The 18,327-nt window shown below is 44.4% G+C and overlaps 1 protein-coding gene across 9 annotated transcripts in view; it reads left to right on the top strand.

Moving 5' to 3' along the window:
* Positions 1-18,327, top strand: part of LOC121512006 (phosphodiesterase 4D interacting protein) — a 171,883-nt gene that overhangs the window by 108,016 nt on the left and 45,540 nt on the right. For all 9 annotated transcript variants that reach the window (XM_041790942.1, XM_041790941.1, XM_041790939.1 and 6 more), the window contains 13 exons: positions 376-534; positions 1,015-1,107; positions 1,334-1,471; positions 4,280-4,459; positions 4,698-4,892; positions 4,964-5,218; positions 5,546-5,711; positions 11,419-11,519; positions 11,701-11,852; positions 14,246-14,516; positions 14,605-14,755; positions 15,393-15,509; positions 17,318-17,786. In XM_041790942.1, coding sequence (XP_041646876.1) covers positions 376-534; positions 1,015-1,107; positions 1,334-1,471; positions 4,280-4,459; positions 4,698-4,892; positions 4,964-5,218; positions 5,546-5,711; positions 11,419-11,519; positions 11,701-11,852; positions 14,246-14,516; positions 14,605-14,755; positions 15,393-15,509; positions 17,318-17,786 — 2,447 coding nt within the window. The remainder of the gene's footprint in view (positions 1-375; positions 535-1,014; positions 1,108-1,333; positions 1,472-4,279; positions 4,460-4,697; positions 4,893-4,963; positions 5,219-5,545; positions 5,712-11,418; positions 11,520-11,700; positions 11,853-14,245; positions 14,517-14,604; positions 14,756-15,392; positions 15,510-17,317; positions 17,787-18,327) is intronic.

Here is an 18,327-nt window from a genome sequence, read left to right as displayed (position 1 = left end):
TAATCACAAATCTGTCTATTGAGTCATCTCTGGAAAGGAGGCAAGCACGAGTAACAAAGTGCAAGATGAAATGTGCAAACAGAGCGAAAAATGCTGTTGAAGAGCAATGTTCAAACAGTGAGCATGCAGCTGCAGGGCTCTGCACCCAAACCTCCTGAGCAGACACGTTCCAAGAAGTAAAAGCAGCTGAAGTTAGAGCCTGGTAGAGTTCTTTAAAGGTTCCCAGTTCCTGGGTAAAGTTTCTGCAGTCTTAAAGCACCCATAGATGTCCCTTTCACCTTAAAGCGTGCATGTTTACTCCAAAGGAAGATCTGCTCTCATGCACCAGTCATGTTGTTTCTTTCCCTGTAACTCGTGTGAATCTGTGGCGTCCAGGACCTGCAGCTGGCTCTGGAGAACGCTCGCTCGACCCTGCAGGAGAGAGAGGAGCAGCTGAGACAGCGAGAGCAGGCGAGACGGAGCGAGGAGGAGGAGAGAGAGAGGACAATCCGAGAGCTGAGGACGTCCCTGCTGAGCAAAGAGCAGCTGATTGAGGTCAGACTCTAGAAACACTAAAAACCGCCTCAGAGGGGTTAAACACGGGTCGCTTTAGTAGAATTTAACCTGTGAATAGTCTGCAGGCTACACACACCAAACTGAATCCTGCACAGCTGAATGCAACGTGATGAAGTTCCTCTGTAGACCACCAGGCGCCATAATCCTCCTATCTCAGTCAGGGTTAAAGAAGAAGAGTTTTATATGAAATACAAACTAAATGCTGGAGGAACTGGAGGAAGTCAGAATGAAACACGCTGTTTTTCTGGTGTTTAGTTTTGGAGTTCATCGCTAATAGACATCATCAACGAAGAGATTTAAGACAAAATACACAAATAAACCTAATAAAAACAAGAATACAATCGTATCTACTGATAATTCACATATAAACTGTGCAACAAAGCTCAGAAGTGTTCCAGCATGTTTAAAGTAAACCCTCTCAAACGTACGGGTTTTTCCTGATCCCTGGTCTGCTTTCAGGACTGTGAGCTTTTGGAGGATCCACAGGAGAAGAGAGACTCATTACTGGAGAAACTTCGTCAGAGAATCAAAGAGAGAGACCGAGCTCTGGAGGTAAATAACACATGCTCGTAATGAATGACCGCGCTTTTGTGGAGAGTCTCATGCAGAAGATCTTCAGCAGATCTGTTCCCAGAGTTTGCTCATCATGAAGAACATTCAGTTCTTCTGAACTGTCGAACCCTTCTTGCAAATGTTTAGATATTTGTTTGGATGTTAGACTCCTTGTGGTTTAATTCGAGGTAAATGAAACCAGAACTGACTGTTGGTTGTTCCTCAGCGAGCCGTGGACGAGAAGTTTCGCTGCGTGGAGGAGAAAGAGGAGGAGCTCCGTCGTCTTCAGCTGCTGCTCCGAGAGAAGGAGAGAGACCTGGAGAGGCAGCGCTGCGTGCTGACCAACAACGAGGAGACCATCGCTGTAAGAACACGCCCATCTCACAGCATCTGACGCCATGATTGTTTCATCCAGACTCAGATCCTCTTTACTGGCTCACCAGGAGGAGAGAACCTTCACCTAGACCAGGGGTTCTCAACCTTGGGGTCAGGACGCCCATTGAAGTCGCGAGACACTGAGAGGGGTCTCGAGATTCCCTAAAAGAATCCGAAGAATATTTTTTAACTCACACTGTTTCCACTTTACACCAGTTTTGCCAGATTTGAACCCATTTCCATCATTTTTTTCCCACCAATTTAAATCACGTTTTGCCAGTTAACAGCTATTTTTGCCCACTTTTAATCCTTTTTTCTGCCTGTTTTTGTCACTTATAAACCAATTATTGCCACTGAAGCCCAATGATGCCACTGTTGACCCATTACTGGCACTTTTAACCCCATTTTACCACTTTTTATGCCCATTTTTTGCCATTTTATCCACATTTTACTATCTGATATGCCTGTGTTTGCCAGTTTACCCAATTTCTGCCAGTATCTGCTTTTTTTCTTTCTCAGTTAACTTTTTTTTGCCAGTTTATATCAATTTTTCATCCCATTTCACCAAATTTCCACCTATTTCAGCCATTTTTTAAATCCCTTTTTCCGCTCTTTTTTTTTTTTTTTTTTTGCAATTTAAATCAAATTTTTGCCATTTCTAACTAGGGCTGGGCAATTGATCGCAAATTAGATTAAATTGCAATGTGGCCTGCTGCAATATACTTATTGCAGACAGTGCAATATTTCTTTAACCTGAAATGTGTCAGAATACCAGATATAATGTTTTTGCTGTAGATGTTTTATGCTCTACAGCAGCGTTACTCAACCAAAGAGCCAAACTGCTGAAAAATACCTTTGCAAGAGCCACAATCTAAGTGGTGAAAGGTGGGTGAAAGTGGCAATAAAAATAGCCTACGTTAAAGGTGGCAAAAATGGTCAAGAAGCAGCAAACATGTGTGAAAGGGGCGAAAACTGGGAGAAAACGAGGAAAATCTCAGAAAGTAGCAAAAAATGGTTCAAAAGTGGCAAAAAAATGAGTGAAAGTGACTAAAATGGGCAAAAAGCAGTTTAGAGTGGCAAAAATGGGCAAAAAAATAGGAAACAAGTGGAATGTCATGGCAAAAGGTAGCTTAAATGGGTGAAAATAGGATAAAAGGGTCAAAAAGAAGAGGCAACATTTTTGGCGAAACATAGCTTATTTAGTTGAAAAGTGGCAAAAGGAAGACGCAAAAATTTGGGAAATAATGAAACAAGTGGTATTTAAGGGCAAAATGTGGCAAAAAATGGTGAAAAAGGGCAAGAAATGGATTAAAGTGGAATAAATTGGGAAAAAGTGGCAAAAGAAGTTGCAAAATGGCCTGAAAAAAGAGTATTTAATGGCAAAAGATCGCTGAAATGGGTGAAAAGTGGCAAAAATGGTGAAAATGGCAAAAAAGGTTTTTTTCAAGGTTTTCTGGGGGAATAATATTTCAGATTAAGACATAAAAGAGCCACATGTTGAGTATCACTGCTCTACACTTTATGCTAACAGAGTTTCTTATCTGGATTTTTTTTTTTTTTACAAAAATCCTACTTTTCTCCCTCGTGTGCGTTTTTCTTACTCAAACAAGAATCACAAAAACGATCATCCCCTTCAGTGTAGCTACTGATATCAAATTTACCATATGCTTTCCTTTTTCTAAAGTTATGTATTCCTAGTTTTATTTCTCTAATATGGAGCTTTTTTTAATGAAGAGTCATTTATTGCTTGTGTTTGTTTGCAGCACGTAGGATTGGGGAACCTAAAAATAATCACACATTTAATCACAATATTGGGAAAAATAATCACAATTAGATTATTTTTGCAAATCGTTCAGCCCTACTTCTAATCCATTTCTCCTACTTTTAAAATCCAATTTCACCTCCTTTTCCACCATTTTTTTGCCATTATTAACCCATTTTATTTCTTTTTTTCAACAAAAGGGATTTACATTTTTAAGAAGGCTATATTCTACACAGATGATTAAAAAAGATAGTTGTTTCTTTGATAAGAGTGGTTATTTTTTCAGGTTAAATAGAAAGTATAGATACCACAGCTTAACTTTACATAGACCGTGATTCTTCTGACCTCCATGGTCCACCAGTTTGGCTCAGCTCCCCATTTAACCCCCCCTCATGGACGGCCTTGTCTGCACATGACTATTCTTGTTCATGTCTGTTCAACCACCTTCAGATAAACTGGGGGTCCCCAGGTTCTGGCGCCTTTATTTTGGGGTCGCGGGCTGAAAAGGTTGAGAACCTCTGACCTAGACAACATCAGCAGTGAACTTCAGACAATTATAATAATTCTTTAATAGAGAACAACATCCAGCACTCAGAGCAGAATAGAAAAATGACTTCCAAGTAATGTGAGGATGTGCCAACGGGCGATAACAGTGCAGCCTACCATTCAGTTAATTAGGGATAAACGAGGCCTGGAGTCGTTTAGTCTTCCTGAGCAAAAGCACAAACTGGCTCTGCAGCAGATGATTAGGAAGATCCAGTACAGCAGAAGCTCCCCTCAGGACCCGTCTCTTCTAAATGTCCAATCACCAGCCTGCTGACTCCCTGAGATTCTCAGACCAAGTTCAGGTTCCCAAACCATGCAAGGATGCAAAAGAGTTAAAACAGATGAGATAAAGTTCTGTAAGAAAGAGTCACATCCTCTCTCTGTGTCCGACTAGACCATCACAGAGACACAAGTCTGACACTGGCGTGCTGGTAGGACCCGGTTTATTCACACAGATCAGAACTAAAGTGTGTTTCTTTTGTCCGTCAGAGCCTGGAGGTGCTGCTGCGTGGTAAAGCTTTGGAGCTGGAGCAGGTCAGCGACGCCTGCAGGAACGTGCAGCGTCAGCAGCAGGAGAGCGGCGAGAGGCAGAGCCGCATCCTGAGAGAGAGAGACGCCATCCTCAGCCAGCTGCAGGGGGCGCTGCACGCTCGCACGCAGGAGGCTCAGGTAGATACCCGACTCTGCATCATCTTTAATCCACCTAGTGGCTCTAAATATGTTCAATAATCAAATTATTCACCCCGCTCCTTATTTGCATTTGAAATACATGCCTTAATCAGTGAAAATGATGGAATGACGTTATCTGCAGGCTCTTTTTCCTGAGGGTAGACGATACCAACGCTCACAGGTCCAGAGGGTTTTAAACCTTTTAGATTCATGTCTCCTCTGGTCCCTCTGCCTCCAGGACCTTCGCTGCTCCCTGCTCACTCAGATCCAATCAGCTCCCAGCGAGGTCCTAGAGGAGCTGAAGGTCCGCCTCCAGCTCAAGGACCGCCTCTTCCAGGAGGTATTGGCTGACAGAACACGACAGGCCCAAGAGCACCAGGAGCAGGTCCAGGATCTGCTCCGAACCATCAGCTCCAGGGACCAGTACATCCAGGTAGTCTAGAGATCTGCAGAGCGAGGTAGGAGGGGTTAAAAGTGTGAAAACTGACCATCATGTCGCTGCAGGACTCGGCGAGCCGCCTCGACGAGGTCATGACGGAGCAGACGGGGAGGCTCCAGGAGCTCCGCAGACAGCTGAGCTCAGCCGTCGGGTCCAGGTCTGACGGCGGAGCGGACTCGGCCGTGGAGCTGGAGGCCCTGCAGGAGGAGCTGCGTCTGGCCCTGAGGAGGGAGAAGGAGAGCCAGGAGCTGAGCAGGAGTCAGACCAAGAGCGTGGAGTCGCTCAGCAGGACGCTGCACGTGAAGGACGAGATCATCAGGGTCAGTCAGAGAGACGCCGCGTCTTCCTGTGTTTCATTTCTACCTGAGCTTTCATTTTTATGTCCAGTGAGTCATCATTGTCTGTTAAAGTTTATCCTGGAGGCCAGAAACAAGAAAGATTTAGGATATTCATCGCTCCATGTTAACTGGAGATGTCTGAGTAAATGGAGAACATGGACCTGATTCAGTATCCCTCAGTATCCCTCAGGATCTCAGTAATGGTCCAACCTTGGTTTTCTGAAGCTAAACTAAACCCCACCCCTGTGTTCCTCATTAACGCCTTCATGTCTAACTGTGTCATGGTCTTCTATGTTCTCGTTGTTTTAGGACCTCCAGAGGCAGATGGCCGACCCCTCGGCTCTCCCTGTGGTCGAGCGTTTGACCCGGGAGGTTCAGGAGCTAAGGGAGAGCCTGTTCCAGCAGGAGGGTCCCCCGGCCAGAGGCCCCGTTCTGGGCCGGGACCGAGGCGGCGGCAGGCTGCCAGAGTTTGGAGGTGGGCATCAGAGGAGCATGGGACAGTATCTGTGACTCCTGCAGGAGGCAGGAGGACGTCCGGTGTGGTGGAGGAGGGTGTAAATACTAACACTGATGGGGTCAAACCATGGAACGGACTGGAGTATCCCGGTCAGGAGCCTTAGTCCGGTTTGGGTTGTGTTTGTGGTGTTAGTATGCATGTGGAGAAACCTGATTACTCACATCTATACTCTCATTACTTTGAGTTTTGTTTTTTTGTTTTTTTTTTTGCCATAGAAAAACTTTAAACTGGTAAACTGGTTCCATGTTTTCTCCCAGTGGAGCTTCTGAGCTAAGACACTCTCATCGCCGCCACATTTGTTTCTCTGCTGAGTCACTTGGTAAATGGTAGTTACCAGAAAATGTGGTACACGTGCCACAGTATCCTGTTATTTTTTATTTAAATCATGTTTCTCCAAACCAGGATCTGATATTTACATGTCCAAACTTTAAGCAGGGTTCTTATAAAACCTGATCTAAGCCGGGATACTCAGGTCCGTGTAAAGGTACTGGATGGCGGTAACGTGGCAGACTAACACGAGTGTTTCCAGCTGTTTTTGTTGTGCTTTCACCACAGATCAGCACGCTTCCTAACTCTTTACCCTTTAAGCGCCAAAGTTGCAAAATTGTGACAAGCAACATTGCTGAATTAAACAGGCTCTAGCTGCACATATGGTGCCTAATGTTGTTACCACTTTACACCAGGAGATGGCGAACATGAGTAACTTCAATCCCAGCAGCATTTTTGGGTGTGTTTCTATTCAAAGTTTTGGAGTTTACAGAGTTTGAAAGACTCACGCCCGCTCAATGAGACGAGTCGGAGTGTAACAGAGAGAAAGACAGCGAATTGTAGTGAGAATCCTCACTGGGAGGAATAGAGGAATATTCACCCTCTGACATGACTTCCAGTCGTCCAGTGAGACCATGGGTGAGACTGTCAATGCATCTGTTGGCATCAACAGGCACTCCATGCATCATGACTGTCCACACGTAGAGAAGCTGATGCTTTACCTCACCGTGCTTTCCACCCACCGGGTTGGGCGTAATCGGCGAATGCTGTGGTGGGGGGACGTGGGGATGTGGTGAGGGTAAAAACACGGTCAAAAACACCGCATATATTGATGGAGATTGTGAATCAAATACACCGCGGAGGAAGAGACGTGGTAGAAGCGTAGGGTAGAAGCCGTGGGAGAAAACGCACAGCCAATGGCAGTGGAGGCCGCCTGTTGATGTCAGAATATGCAAATTAGATGGGTGAATTTACTCCCATCACAAATTTTGCATCATACTGAAGGTTTTTCTCATTTATAGTATGCCTTTATCTCTAACCATTTTCAAGCTACAGCCCTTTGAAATCTTGATATCAGAATTGAATATTTTCTTGAAAAAACTCTGGCGCACAAAGGGTTAACATTCTGTTTAAGTTTGATAATAACTACGGAGCAGAAGGGTTGAAGGTTAAAGTTTATGTTTTTTTCATCTTTGGGTATAACAGCTCACTAAGGTCACAGTTCAGTTCAACAGGAAAACAGCGACCATATTAGGAGAAATGGCTCTTTTTCATATTGGCTTCTCTGAGCCTCCGTAGTAAATATGACTTTGAAAACAATGATTACCGCTTCTGTCCCTACATAGAAGTGTAGAAATGTACCTTTTAGGAGAAAAACAGCCATGACTGTAGAACATTTAAGAAATAATGTATGATTTCTGTTACCTTCTGTAAATATGGCATGCTTTTATGATCAAGTTTGGCACTTTGGAAGAATTCTCTTGTTTTTCATGGAAGAACTGGTCAAATATTGTGTTTAATGGTGCAGTTTATTCATTTATTAATGTTTGCACATTTTCTAACATGAGGAAAAGAGCATCTTTGACTCTTAAATGTTTGTGTAAATGTTTTATATTTTGTCCTAATATTTGCTACAGGATGCAGTAATGATATCTGACTCTAAGTGGATGGATGTGTGCCTTTGCATGTTTATGAACTCTCTTCTGTACAAAAATATGGAAATATATTCATTATCTTTGGTTGGGTTTGGTTTTAAAGTGTGAGTTTGTGATTTCATGGGACTGTGTGCAGTTTAACAACGGTGACTGTCATCTCTGAGTGAATATGATGGTAAACCAGAGCACAGTAAGTACTAACGTCTGCTTTTATTGAAAACGTCTCGTTTGTTTATAGTAATATTTTTATTCTCACCTTTGCAGCCCCAAACATGTCATCAATAAAAAACCTGCAGATTTAAGTCATGCATTTCTACCTCTGGAGCTTTGATAGAGTAAAGCAGCGCTTCATAAATGCTGTTCCTTTAAGTCTATATGAGAATATGAACCACCGTACGTTATTCCTACTACTGTACTAGTGTGAATGTGGTTTCTGTTAAAACGGCCATGATTGTGGAGAGGAACGGGGTGTGTCTGGAGATTTTGGCTTAATCTTACCTGTGGGTTTGACAAAACAGTTTGGACACCACTGGTTTAAACAACTGAAATAGCCCTTTAATTACATACTACCCTCCATTTAAGACCATATTTCTCCTCTATAAACACAAAAATCCCCCAAAAACAACACAGTGGCATAAGCACCTAGTCCAGCTCTACTCCTGATGAAAATTAACACACTGCAAACCTGAGGCTGAGGGGTTGGAAGGTTTCAAAAAAGCCCAGAGTTTAACGAAATACACCAGTATGTAACAGTAAACCAGTAGCATTACTGGGGGGGTTGCACCTGTTTACAATATAAAACATTTATACGTCCATCTTCCTTCCTCCTGGGGGGAGTCCAGCCCCCCCAAACCCACATTTAAGGACATGAGGGTAGGTAAAAGGTAAAGGAAGGAACAGACAAAATCAGGAAGAAGTGAGAGGCTGAAAAGTGCTCAACACTGTACTGGCCATCAAAGCGTCCCAGGGCTGTTAGGAAAGTCCAGCGCTACCTCTGTCTGTTCAGAAGGAGCAGATAAAACAACCTCATCAATCAAACACTCCCACAAGACATGAAAACCAAGCCTGCACTCTTCATCCCTGCACTCTTCATCTCTACACTCTTCATCCCTACACTCTTCATCCCTGCACTCTTCATCACTGCACTCTTCATCCCTGCACTCTTCATCTCTACACTCTTCATCCCTACACTCTTCATCCCTGCACTCTTCATCTCTACACTCTTCATCTCTACACTCTTCATCCCTACACTTTTCATCCCTGCACTCTTCATCTCTACACTCTTCATCCCTACACTCTTCATCCCTGCACTCTTCATCCCTGCACTCTTCATCTCTACACTCTTCATCCCTGCACTCTTCATCTCTACACTCTTCATCCCTACACTCTTCATCCCTGCACTCTTCATCTCTACACTCTTCATCTCTACACTCTTCATCCCTACACTTTTCATCCCTGCACTCTTCATCTCTACACTCTTCATCCCTGCACTCTTCATCCCTACACTCTTCATCCCTACACTCTTCATCCCTGCACATTTCATCCCTGCACTCTTCATCCCTGCACTCTTCATCCCTGCACTCTTCATCTCTACACTCTTCATCCCTGCACTCTTCATCCCTACACTCTTCATCCCTACACTCTTCATCCCTGCACATTTCATCCCTGCACTCTTCATCCCTGCACTCTTCATCCCTGCACTCTTCATCCCTGCACTCTTCATCACTGCACTCTTCATCACTGCACTCTTCATCCCTACACTCTTCATCCCTGCACTCTTCATCCCTGCACTCCTCATCCCTACACTCTTCATCCCTGCACTCTTCATCCCTGCACTCTTCATCCCTGCACTCTTCATCCTTGCACTCTTCATCCCTACACTCTTCATCACCGCACTCTTCATCCCTGTACACTTCATCCCTGCCCTCTTCATCCCTGCACTCTTCATCCCTGCACTCCTCATCCCTGCACTCTTCATCCCTGCACTCTTCATCCCTGCACTCTTCATCCTTACACTCTTCATCCCTACACTCTTCATCCCTACACTCTTCATCCCTGCACTCTTCATCCCTGCACACTTCATCCCTGCACTCCTCATCCCTGCACTCTTCATCCCTGCACTCCTCATCCCTGCACTCTTCATCCCTGCACTCTTCATCCCTGCACTCTTCATCCTTACACTCTTCATCCCTACACTCTTCATCACCGCACTCTTCATCCCTGTACACTTCATCTCTACACTCTTCATCCCTACACTCTTCATCCCTACACTTTTCATCCCTACACTTTTCATCCCTGCACTCTTCATCTCTACACTCTTCATCCCTACACTCTTCATCCCTACACTCTTCATCCCTGCACTCTTCATCCCTGCACTCTTCATCCCTGCACTCTTCATCCCTACACTCTTCATCCCTACACTCTTCATCCCTGCACTCTTCATCCCTACACTCTTCATCCCTGCACATTTCATCACTGCACTCTTCATCCCTGCACTCTTCATCCCTGCACTCTTCATCCCTGCACTCTTCATCCCTGCACTCTTCATCACTGCACTCTTCATCACTGCACTCTTCATCACTGCACTCTTCATCCCTACACTCTTCATCCCTGCACTCTTCATCCCTGCACTCCTCATCCCTACACTCTTCATCCCTGCACTCTTTATCCCTGCACTCTTCATCCCTGCACTCTTCATCCTTACACTCTTCATCCCTACACTCTTCATCACCGCACTCTTCATCCCTGTACACTTCATCCCTGCCCTCTTCATCCCTGCACTCTTCATCCCTGCACACTTCATCCCTGCACTCTTCATCCCTGCACTCTTCATCCCTGCACTCCTCATCCCTGCACTCTTCATCCCTGCACTCTTCATCCCTGCACTCTTCATCCCTGCACTCTTCATCCCTGCACACTTCATCCCTGCACTCCTCATCCCTGCACTCTTCATCCCTGCCCTCTTCATCCCTGCACTCTTCATCCCTGCACTCTTCATCACTGCACTCTTCATCCCTGCACTCTTCGTCCCTGCACTCTTCGTCCCTGCACTCTTCATCCCTACACTCTTCGTCCCTGCACACACTGCAAGTGCATCTCTGTGCCATGCTGTGCATTAAACCCTTTAGTCTGTACTCTGTGTACAGAGACGGGCTCTTTTTGTCTTAGAAGGTGTCAAAGTTGATCACTCCACACTGCATCCTTTAATTTGAGGCTAAAAATGTTTTTTAGAACATGAGGGGAGAAGCAATAGAAATGTCTGCTTTTTATAAAAAAGGTTGGTTATTGTTTTGCACAGACCTCTTTAATATATGAGTCAAAGTCTAGCAATGATGAAGCACAGGAAAAAGACAGAAAAGCTGTAAAATAATCAAACTACTAAACAGCCAACTATGTTTTATTTAAAGATACGAACCAGGACACAGGTGGTCTGGGTTTTAGTCCGGTCTGTGGCTCCTACCCCGTTCTCTCGTCCCTGTGTCCACTGTCCTATCTCTACAATAAACACAAGAAAATCTCCAAAATAAATCTTAAAGATTACAATAAAATAAGTTAAAACCCAAAAGAGATGTGAACGATGAACGGCATGACAGTGGAAGTTGAAAGCTGGAGGTTATTCAGAGCTGATCTGTTGTTTCTCGGTTGCTGAACTGCACACAGTCACAGAAACATGACCCTGAAGCAAAGATGAATAAAAGAGTAAAAATCAGGGTGATATTCACTTTTTCTCCTCCTTCCTGCAGAGTTAAGCTCAGAGGAGGATGACGAGGCAGACGAGGATTTCACCAGCGAGTACACGGAGAGCGTGGATGAGGACGAGTCCAAGCCCCGGCTCCAGAACAAGGTCTATATAAAACCAGCAGAATGTTCATATATGACATGATTCCAGTAGAAATCCTCTTCTTCATCGCTGATGCATGGTGTTAAACAAAAAAAAGCCTTTCTTTACATCTGCTGTGATAAATGTAGAAATGTCAGATCCTCCAGTCAGCTTCTCCCGGTCTCATGTGTCTGTTGGTCTGCAGGTCAAGTCTCCGTCCAGTGACCCGCTGTTTGAGGGTCAGGGTCTGCTGGAGGTCAAACAGCTGGTGGAGCAGAAGCGAGTGGTGGAGAGAGAGCTGGGCGAGCTGAAGGCTCAGCTGGAGAAGGCCGGCTTCTCCTCGCTCTCTCAGATGAGGTAAGAAGATCACAATGAGGATTAGAGTCCGAGTTTGTGCTGCAGATAAATCCCAGACCAACTGTGAACATCGGCCGTTACTACAGCTGATGTGGTCTACCTCTGGGACTGTCTCTGTTCTCTAAAGATAGAAGCTTTAAATAACAGGCCTTAGAAACGGCCGCCGTTAAAACAACCAAACTTCTGAGGAGGAGATGTGCAGAACTATCTCATTTAAGAATACTCAAACTGAAAATGCTGCTTGTGCATTTCAGACCTCGTTTCTCGGACTCTGTGAACTCTGATTCAAGCCTGAGCTGAGTAGACTATGGAGGTTAAAGGTCAAAGTCATCAGGCCTGATGTCCATCTCTGTGAATGCAATATTTCAGGAAAACTTTGAGGGATTTTCTTCTAACTCTGCACAGACGTCCTCTATGGCTGTGATCAAACTAAGCAGTCTGATTTGGTTTAAAAGGGTTAACTATCAGCGTTTCTCAACCAAAGAGCTAAACTGTGGAAAAACACCTTTGCAAGAGCCACAATCTGAGAGGTGAAATGTGGCAAAAACAGCTTAAGTAGCATTAAAAATAAATTAAAGGTGGTTAACCCTTTACCTGCTGAGTCTAAAAATGGTGATTTGGACATATTTAGTTATTCTGGCTGTAAAATAGTCAGGAAATGCCCTAAGTCTGAGAGCTTTGCTCCCTTTTCCCAGGAGTACTTGAACTTGACTTTTCAACATCTGGTTAATGATTATTGCACATTATATGGAATTCTCAGCAGTTTAAAAGAAGAAAAACACAAAAACAGATTTGTTTTTCATGGCTTTTATGAGAAGAAATGTTGTTATTGCTCATGAGGTTTTGATTTGACATTTGAAATGTGAACCTATACATGTTTAGAACAATCAGCAGTCATTGTTGGAGTCTAGGACTCTGGGTGTGCAAAACACAGAGCAAAAGATAACTATATGCATAGGCAAAAATTAGTGCAAATAAAGGTGGAAAAATGCATTCTCAGCATTCTCAGTAACATGTTATTGCTCATGACAGACACGCACAGATGCCACTATCTAACGCTATTTTAGAAAACTAAACTCCACTCTGGCTCGCTCTCCTTTTACTCTCTTCCTTCACTCTCCTTTCTCACTCATCTTCTGCCGTTTTCACAGTGCTGTTCATCATTACCGTAATATATATACCACACATCATATATTGGTGGAAAGCACAGATTCTCAGCTCTCTGTCAGCGTTGGAATTTTTTTAGATTGAGCAAACTTTCGAGGAGTTACAGTGTTGAGAATCCGAGTAGCGGTCTTGCCATACTTCTGGTGTTTTGCTATGAATGCCCACGTCATATGGTTGTGAGTACTGTAATGAACCGTATATGTGTGCATGCCCACAATTCTCAGCTTTCCAACACCGTTGGAATTTTTCTGATCGGACAAACTTTGACGGAGTTATAAATAATACTATGGACATATTAAACACAGCGCCGGCGCTGGGTCAGTAGGTAAAGGGTTAAATGGGCAAAATGCAGTAAAAATGTGTGAAAAGGGGCAAAAGCAAGTCTCAGAAATGAGCAACAATGGATGAGAAGTGACAAAAAAAATGAGTTACAGGTGGCAAGAAATGAGTGGAAATTGACTGAAATGGGCAAAAAGCAGTCAAGAGTGGCAAAAAAGGGTAAAAAATAGGAAACATTTAATGGCAAAAGGTAGCTTACATTTTTATGTTTTCACAAATTCTACCCTTCTTTTATTGTTTTGCAGATTGCAAATGGTCATTTTGCATTACTATGCATTACTTTTTAGCCTGTAATTTACATAAATTTAATTCAACCAAAGTAAAAATATTGCTCATAAATGGGGAAATTATGGTTTAAAAAATACATCAAAATGCAGATATTTGTAAAAATGATGCAACATTTGTTGCTTGGCTAGCCAGGTAAGGGGGGAAGTGTGTAATCTTCTGTCTGGGGGCCCTCAAACCCAGCTACACTCCTGGCTGATAACTTCCTTCTTTCCATTTTTTATCTCTTTTTCTCTATTGCTATTTAAATATTCGCCCTTTTCCATCTCTTTTTGCCTCTGTTTCCTCATTTCTTACACTTTTTGTACCCATCTTGGCCGTTTTTAATCCCTCGTTATTGCTCGTCATGTGTGTCACTTTAAACCCTTTTTGCCACTTTTTATGTCAGTTTTGAAGCCTATTTTCAACACATTTGCACCCATTTTCTCCAGACATCTAGATTTGTTGTTTGGATAAGAGCAGGTCTGATTCAGTAACGGAGCAGCCGGCTGCAGAAACACCAGTCAGACCAGGGTTAACTCTACGAGGCTGTGCTGAACCAGACTATCCTGCTTGGTGCTTTGACTTATGAGTCTGACTTTGTATCTGTCTCTCCTTTAAAGGAAAGCTCTGTTCAGCCTACAAGAGGAGAACGAAGACCTGAAGCTTCGCCTGCAGCCTGACGGGGAACCGAGTCATGGAGAGAAGGTGTTTGATGGTGATGAAGAGGAGGAGGAGGAGCTGGATGTGACCATAGAGGGGGTGGAGGAGGAAGAGGACGAGGAGGAGAGCTCTGGGATGTGGGACTCCTGGGATCCTGACCCGTCTCTGACCCAGCACCATCAGAGAGTCGACAAGAGGCCGACGTCTCTGCTGGTCAACAACTCTTCAACGGTACAGACCGCCGCGACGGCCTCTGGTGGGACCGAAAAGGCCCGCTAAACGGAGATAATGACCTTTACTCTCCATGTTTCTGATGCAGGACGGTGCAGACGGCGAGCCATCGGCCGCTCGGTGTGAGAAGACGGTTCGTCTGCAGCAGAAGAGCAAAGAGCTGAGAGAGCGTCTGATGGTGTCTGAGGCCACGGTGCAGGCTCAGGCCGAGCAGCTCAAAGACTACCGAGAGCTGCTCAGTGAGTTCACCATCCTTATCAGGATCAGCCGGGGCCTGGGACGGTCTCTGGAGAGGGGGGCAGGGGAACCACAGGGGTAGATCACGGTTCAGGGGGGCAGGGGAACCACAGGGGTAGATCACGGTTCAGGGGGGCAGGGGAACCACAGGGGTAGATCACGGTTCAGGGGGGCAGGGGAACCACAGCGGTAGATCACGGTTCGGGGGGGCAGGGGAACCACAGGGGTAGATCACGGTTCAGGGGGGCAGGGGAACCACAGGGGTAGATCACGGTTCAGGGGGGCAGGGGAACCACAGGGGTAGAGCTCGGTTCGGGGGGGGGCGGGGGCACCACAGGGGTAGATCACGGTTCGGGGGGGCAGGGGAACCACAGGGGTAGATCACGGTTCAGGGGGGCAGGGGAACCACAGGGGTAGATCACGGTTCAGGGGGGCAGGGGAACCACAGGGGTAGATCACGGTTCAGGGGAATTATCTCATTTACAACGGTGTCCTGTCTGAGAGAGATGATAGACTCTAACAGAGATAAAATACAAAATCAATAATCCCAAAAGGTCTGTAACAGTTCACAGAGAGGGAGGAGGAACCATTTTCTCCACCAGCATGATCCTGATCTTCTTCTTCTTCTTCTTCTTCCAGCGGAGACGGCGGTGCAGCAGGACAGTAAACAGATCCAGGTGGACCTGCAGGATCTGGGCTATGAGACGTGCGGCCGCAGTGAGAACGAGGCTGAGAGAGAAGACACCAGCAGTCCAGGTACGTCTCACCGCCTACAGACACCTCTGACCGCTGGGTTTAGTTTCATTTCTAAGGGAGAGGTAAACGGGAGAATGTCTCTGACATTTAAACAAACAGCATCAATATTTCACCAGAGGGACACTAGAGGGCAGCAGAGAGCAGCTCTGATGCTCAGCAGCATCATCAGTGACGTCTAACTGATTTTAATTCATGAATTCACAGAAACATCAGGATGAAAATTCACACGAACATCTTTAAATTTTATCAGTAAACATTTTTACTTCATAAATGACTACTTTCTTGTTGTTTTAGCCAAGATCTTGTTCGTGTTATTGTCCTGACATATTAAAGCTGGCTTTCTTATAGAAGTGCCACAATTATTAGAAATATTGAGCAACCACTGAAATTAACCCTGAACCAGTTTTTTAATCACTGAAACAGTTAAAATGAATGATTGTTTTCATACGTACATTATGGATAATCTTTTTTTTTATTTGTTAATAATCATGTATTCTGTTTTCTCCTGTGTTCTTGACCTTTTATGTTTTTGTTTTGAATGTCTGCCGGTGTTTTAAGGACACTCTAAAAAAAAAAAAAAACAAACATGAGAAATAAAGCAGATCTGTTCATTTTCAAGAAAAACTTCTAAAGTTTTAAAAAGTCACACATTTTTGAGCTTATAGAGTCAAATATATTTTACTGTGTGGTTGAAATCAGACCAGAATAAGACACGTTTCTTGAGTTGAGAGGCTGATGAGTTTCTAGTTTTACTGTGACTGATCAATGAGGCGATATTTGTAATTTTAGCCGAGAATAATCACATTATCTTTATCTTTTATTTTTATTTTTATTTTTTTTTAATTTTTAATTTTTAATTTACTTATTTTATTTTATCCTTTATTATCTAGGCATAGAATAGATTTCTGTAAACTGGAACCCAAACTCTGATTTCAGTAAATAAACTTTAAATTTTAGACTTTTTAAACTAAATAAAACGTTACTTTTAAACTCAAAAATTAAGAGTTTACTTTTTTACATTTACAGAATTTTTTAAGATTTTTTGGGGCTTTTTCTGTTTTTAAGAAGGACACTATTTTACAACCTTTTCTACTTGAAACTCATTTTTTCTCCTGTATTTACGACTTTTAAACAAAAAAATATATATTTTTGGCATCATCAGCGATACATGAGACAGAAGAAGAAGAGAGCTGTCTGGGTTAAAGGGGGAGGAAACTTTTATTTTTAACATTTAAACATTTAAACAGCTCCCACTCAGTTTTGGTTTCTGTCATTTTGGCGCCCCCTGTGGCCAAAGATCACCTCTGCTCTGTTTGCTCATTTCATCCTGTAGGTTTGTGTAAGTGCTGATTTTACGACGGTGTATCAGGGCTGGTTCAAAAAATAGAGAAATATAGAGGATCCATTAATGTGGGAGAAAAAGTCAAAAATGTTGAGAGAAATAAATTTCTGAGACTAAAAAACGTAAAAACCAAAGAAAACCCAAACTGCGGCCTGTGGGCCAGCAGTGGCCGTGGTCCTTCTTATTCCCACCCACAGCAAATAAAGAGAATGTGGCCCACATTACAGCATCAACAGCTACAACGTTACAGTTTGTCTTTCTACATCATATATTTCTCAGTTTCTCAGTTACGGTGTCCCTCAAGGGTCAATCCAAGGTCCACTACTGTTTCCCCTGGATCAGATCATAACAAGAACCCTGCTGTGCTGATGATCCTCAGATTTATGTTCTACCGCTCAGGCCAAAGTAACGACCGTGTATCTGGATGGACTGACTGAATCTGATTCTATTTCCTGTTTCCCGTCAGAGTTCGACGACCTGGAGATGTGTACGTCCCTGGACTGTGGCTCTCAGTGGTGGCCGACCAGCAGCGGCTCCACCTTCACCAAAACACCTGCCCAGACCCCCGGATACGCCGACGACACGTCGTCTCTGCAGCGCCTGGTGGAGGACCTCCGTTCCCAGCTGTCCCGCTCTCAGGCGGTGATCCGCGGCCTACAGGGCCGCCTCCGCTCCCTCTCCACCTCCAGCGACCGTGGACCCTCCACTCCCCGGAAAGTCAACTGGTCCTTCCAGGCGTCGTCCTCTCAGAGCGGGGCGGAGGAGGACGAAGGCTGGCAGTCGTCTGACGGGGGTCCGCTGGCGTCTCCGCGTCACCCTCGCCCCGACAAAGACCTGCAGGAGCTGGCGTGCCGCGTGGACGCTCTGGAGGATCAGCTGAGGAAAGGAAGCAAGAAGGCGGGCAGCGAGGACGCGAAGTCTGCAACGTGGCCCGGGTGAGTGATCGAAGACCAAGACAGGAGCCTGAAATCTTCTCTGTTGTCATTTTTCTGGAAAGTTCCTGATTTTAAAGATTTAAAAACAGACAAAATGTCTTTATTACTGCTTTATTATCCGGGGCAGACCTTTTCAAACTCTTTGTCCTCGGCTGATAAAGGAGGAGCTGGGGTGGAGGGGGGTTTCAGAGGAAGCCAGGTTACAGCAGTTTCAGCCAATAGCAGGCTTAGAAGTAAACCAGCTGGCTGTCAGCTGATGAGGGCTGGTGTGAGATCAGCTGATCTCAGTTATATGGCTGCTCCCAACTCCAGCCTGAAACTAACACTACACGCTCTAAGTCTAAAAAAGAGTATCATCATTTAAAATGTTACACCAAAGAATATGGCAGAGAAAGGACCTAAAGGACTAAAAACCTGCCACCGTTCTGGGTTGGATTCCAGAAGACATCATGCTTACTGTCTTAAGTTAAGTTCCCTTTTTGCTGATGGATTTAGGTTTACAGGCTGAAATGTAAAAGGCTGAATTCTTCTGTTTTCAAGA

Source organism: Cheilinus undulatus, linkage group 7 (genome assembly GCF_018320785.1).
Source record: "Cheilinus undulatus linkage group 7, ASM1832078v1, whole genome shotgun sequence".
NCBI lineage: Eukaryota > Metazoa > Chordata > Actinopteri > Labriformes > Labridae > Cheilinus > Cheilinus undulatus.
Note: the sequence above shows the minus strand (reverse complement) of the source record. Positions and strands in the feature narration are given on the sequence as shown.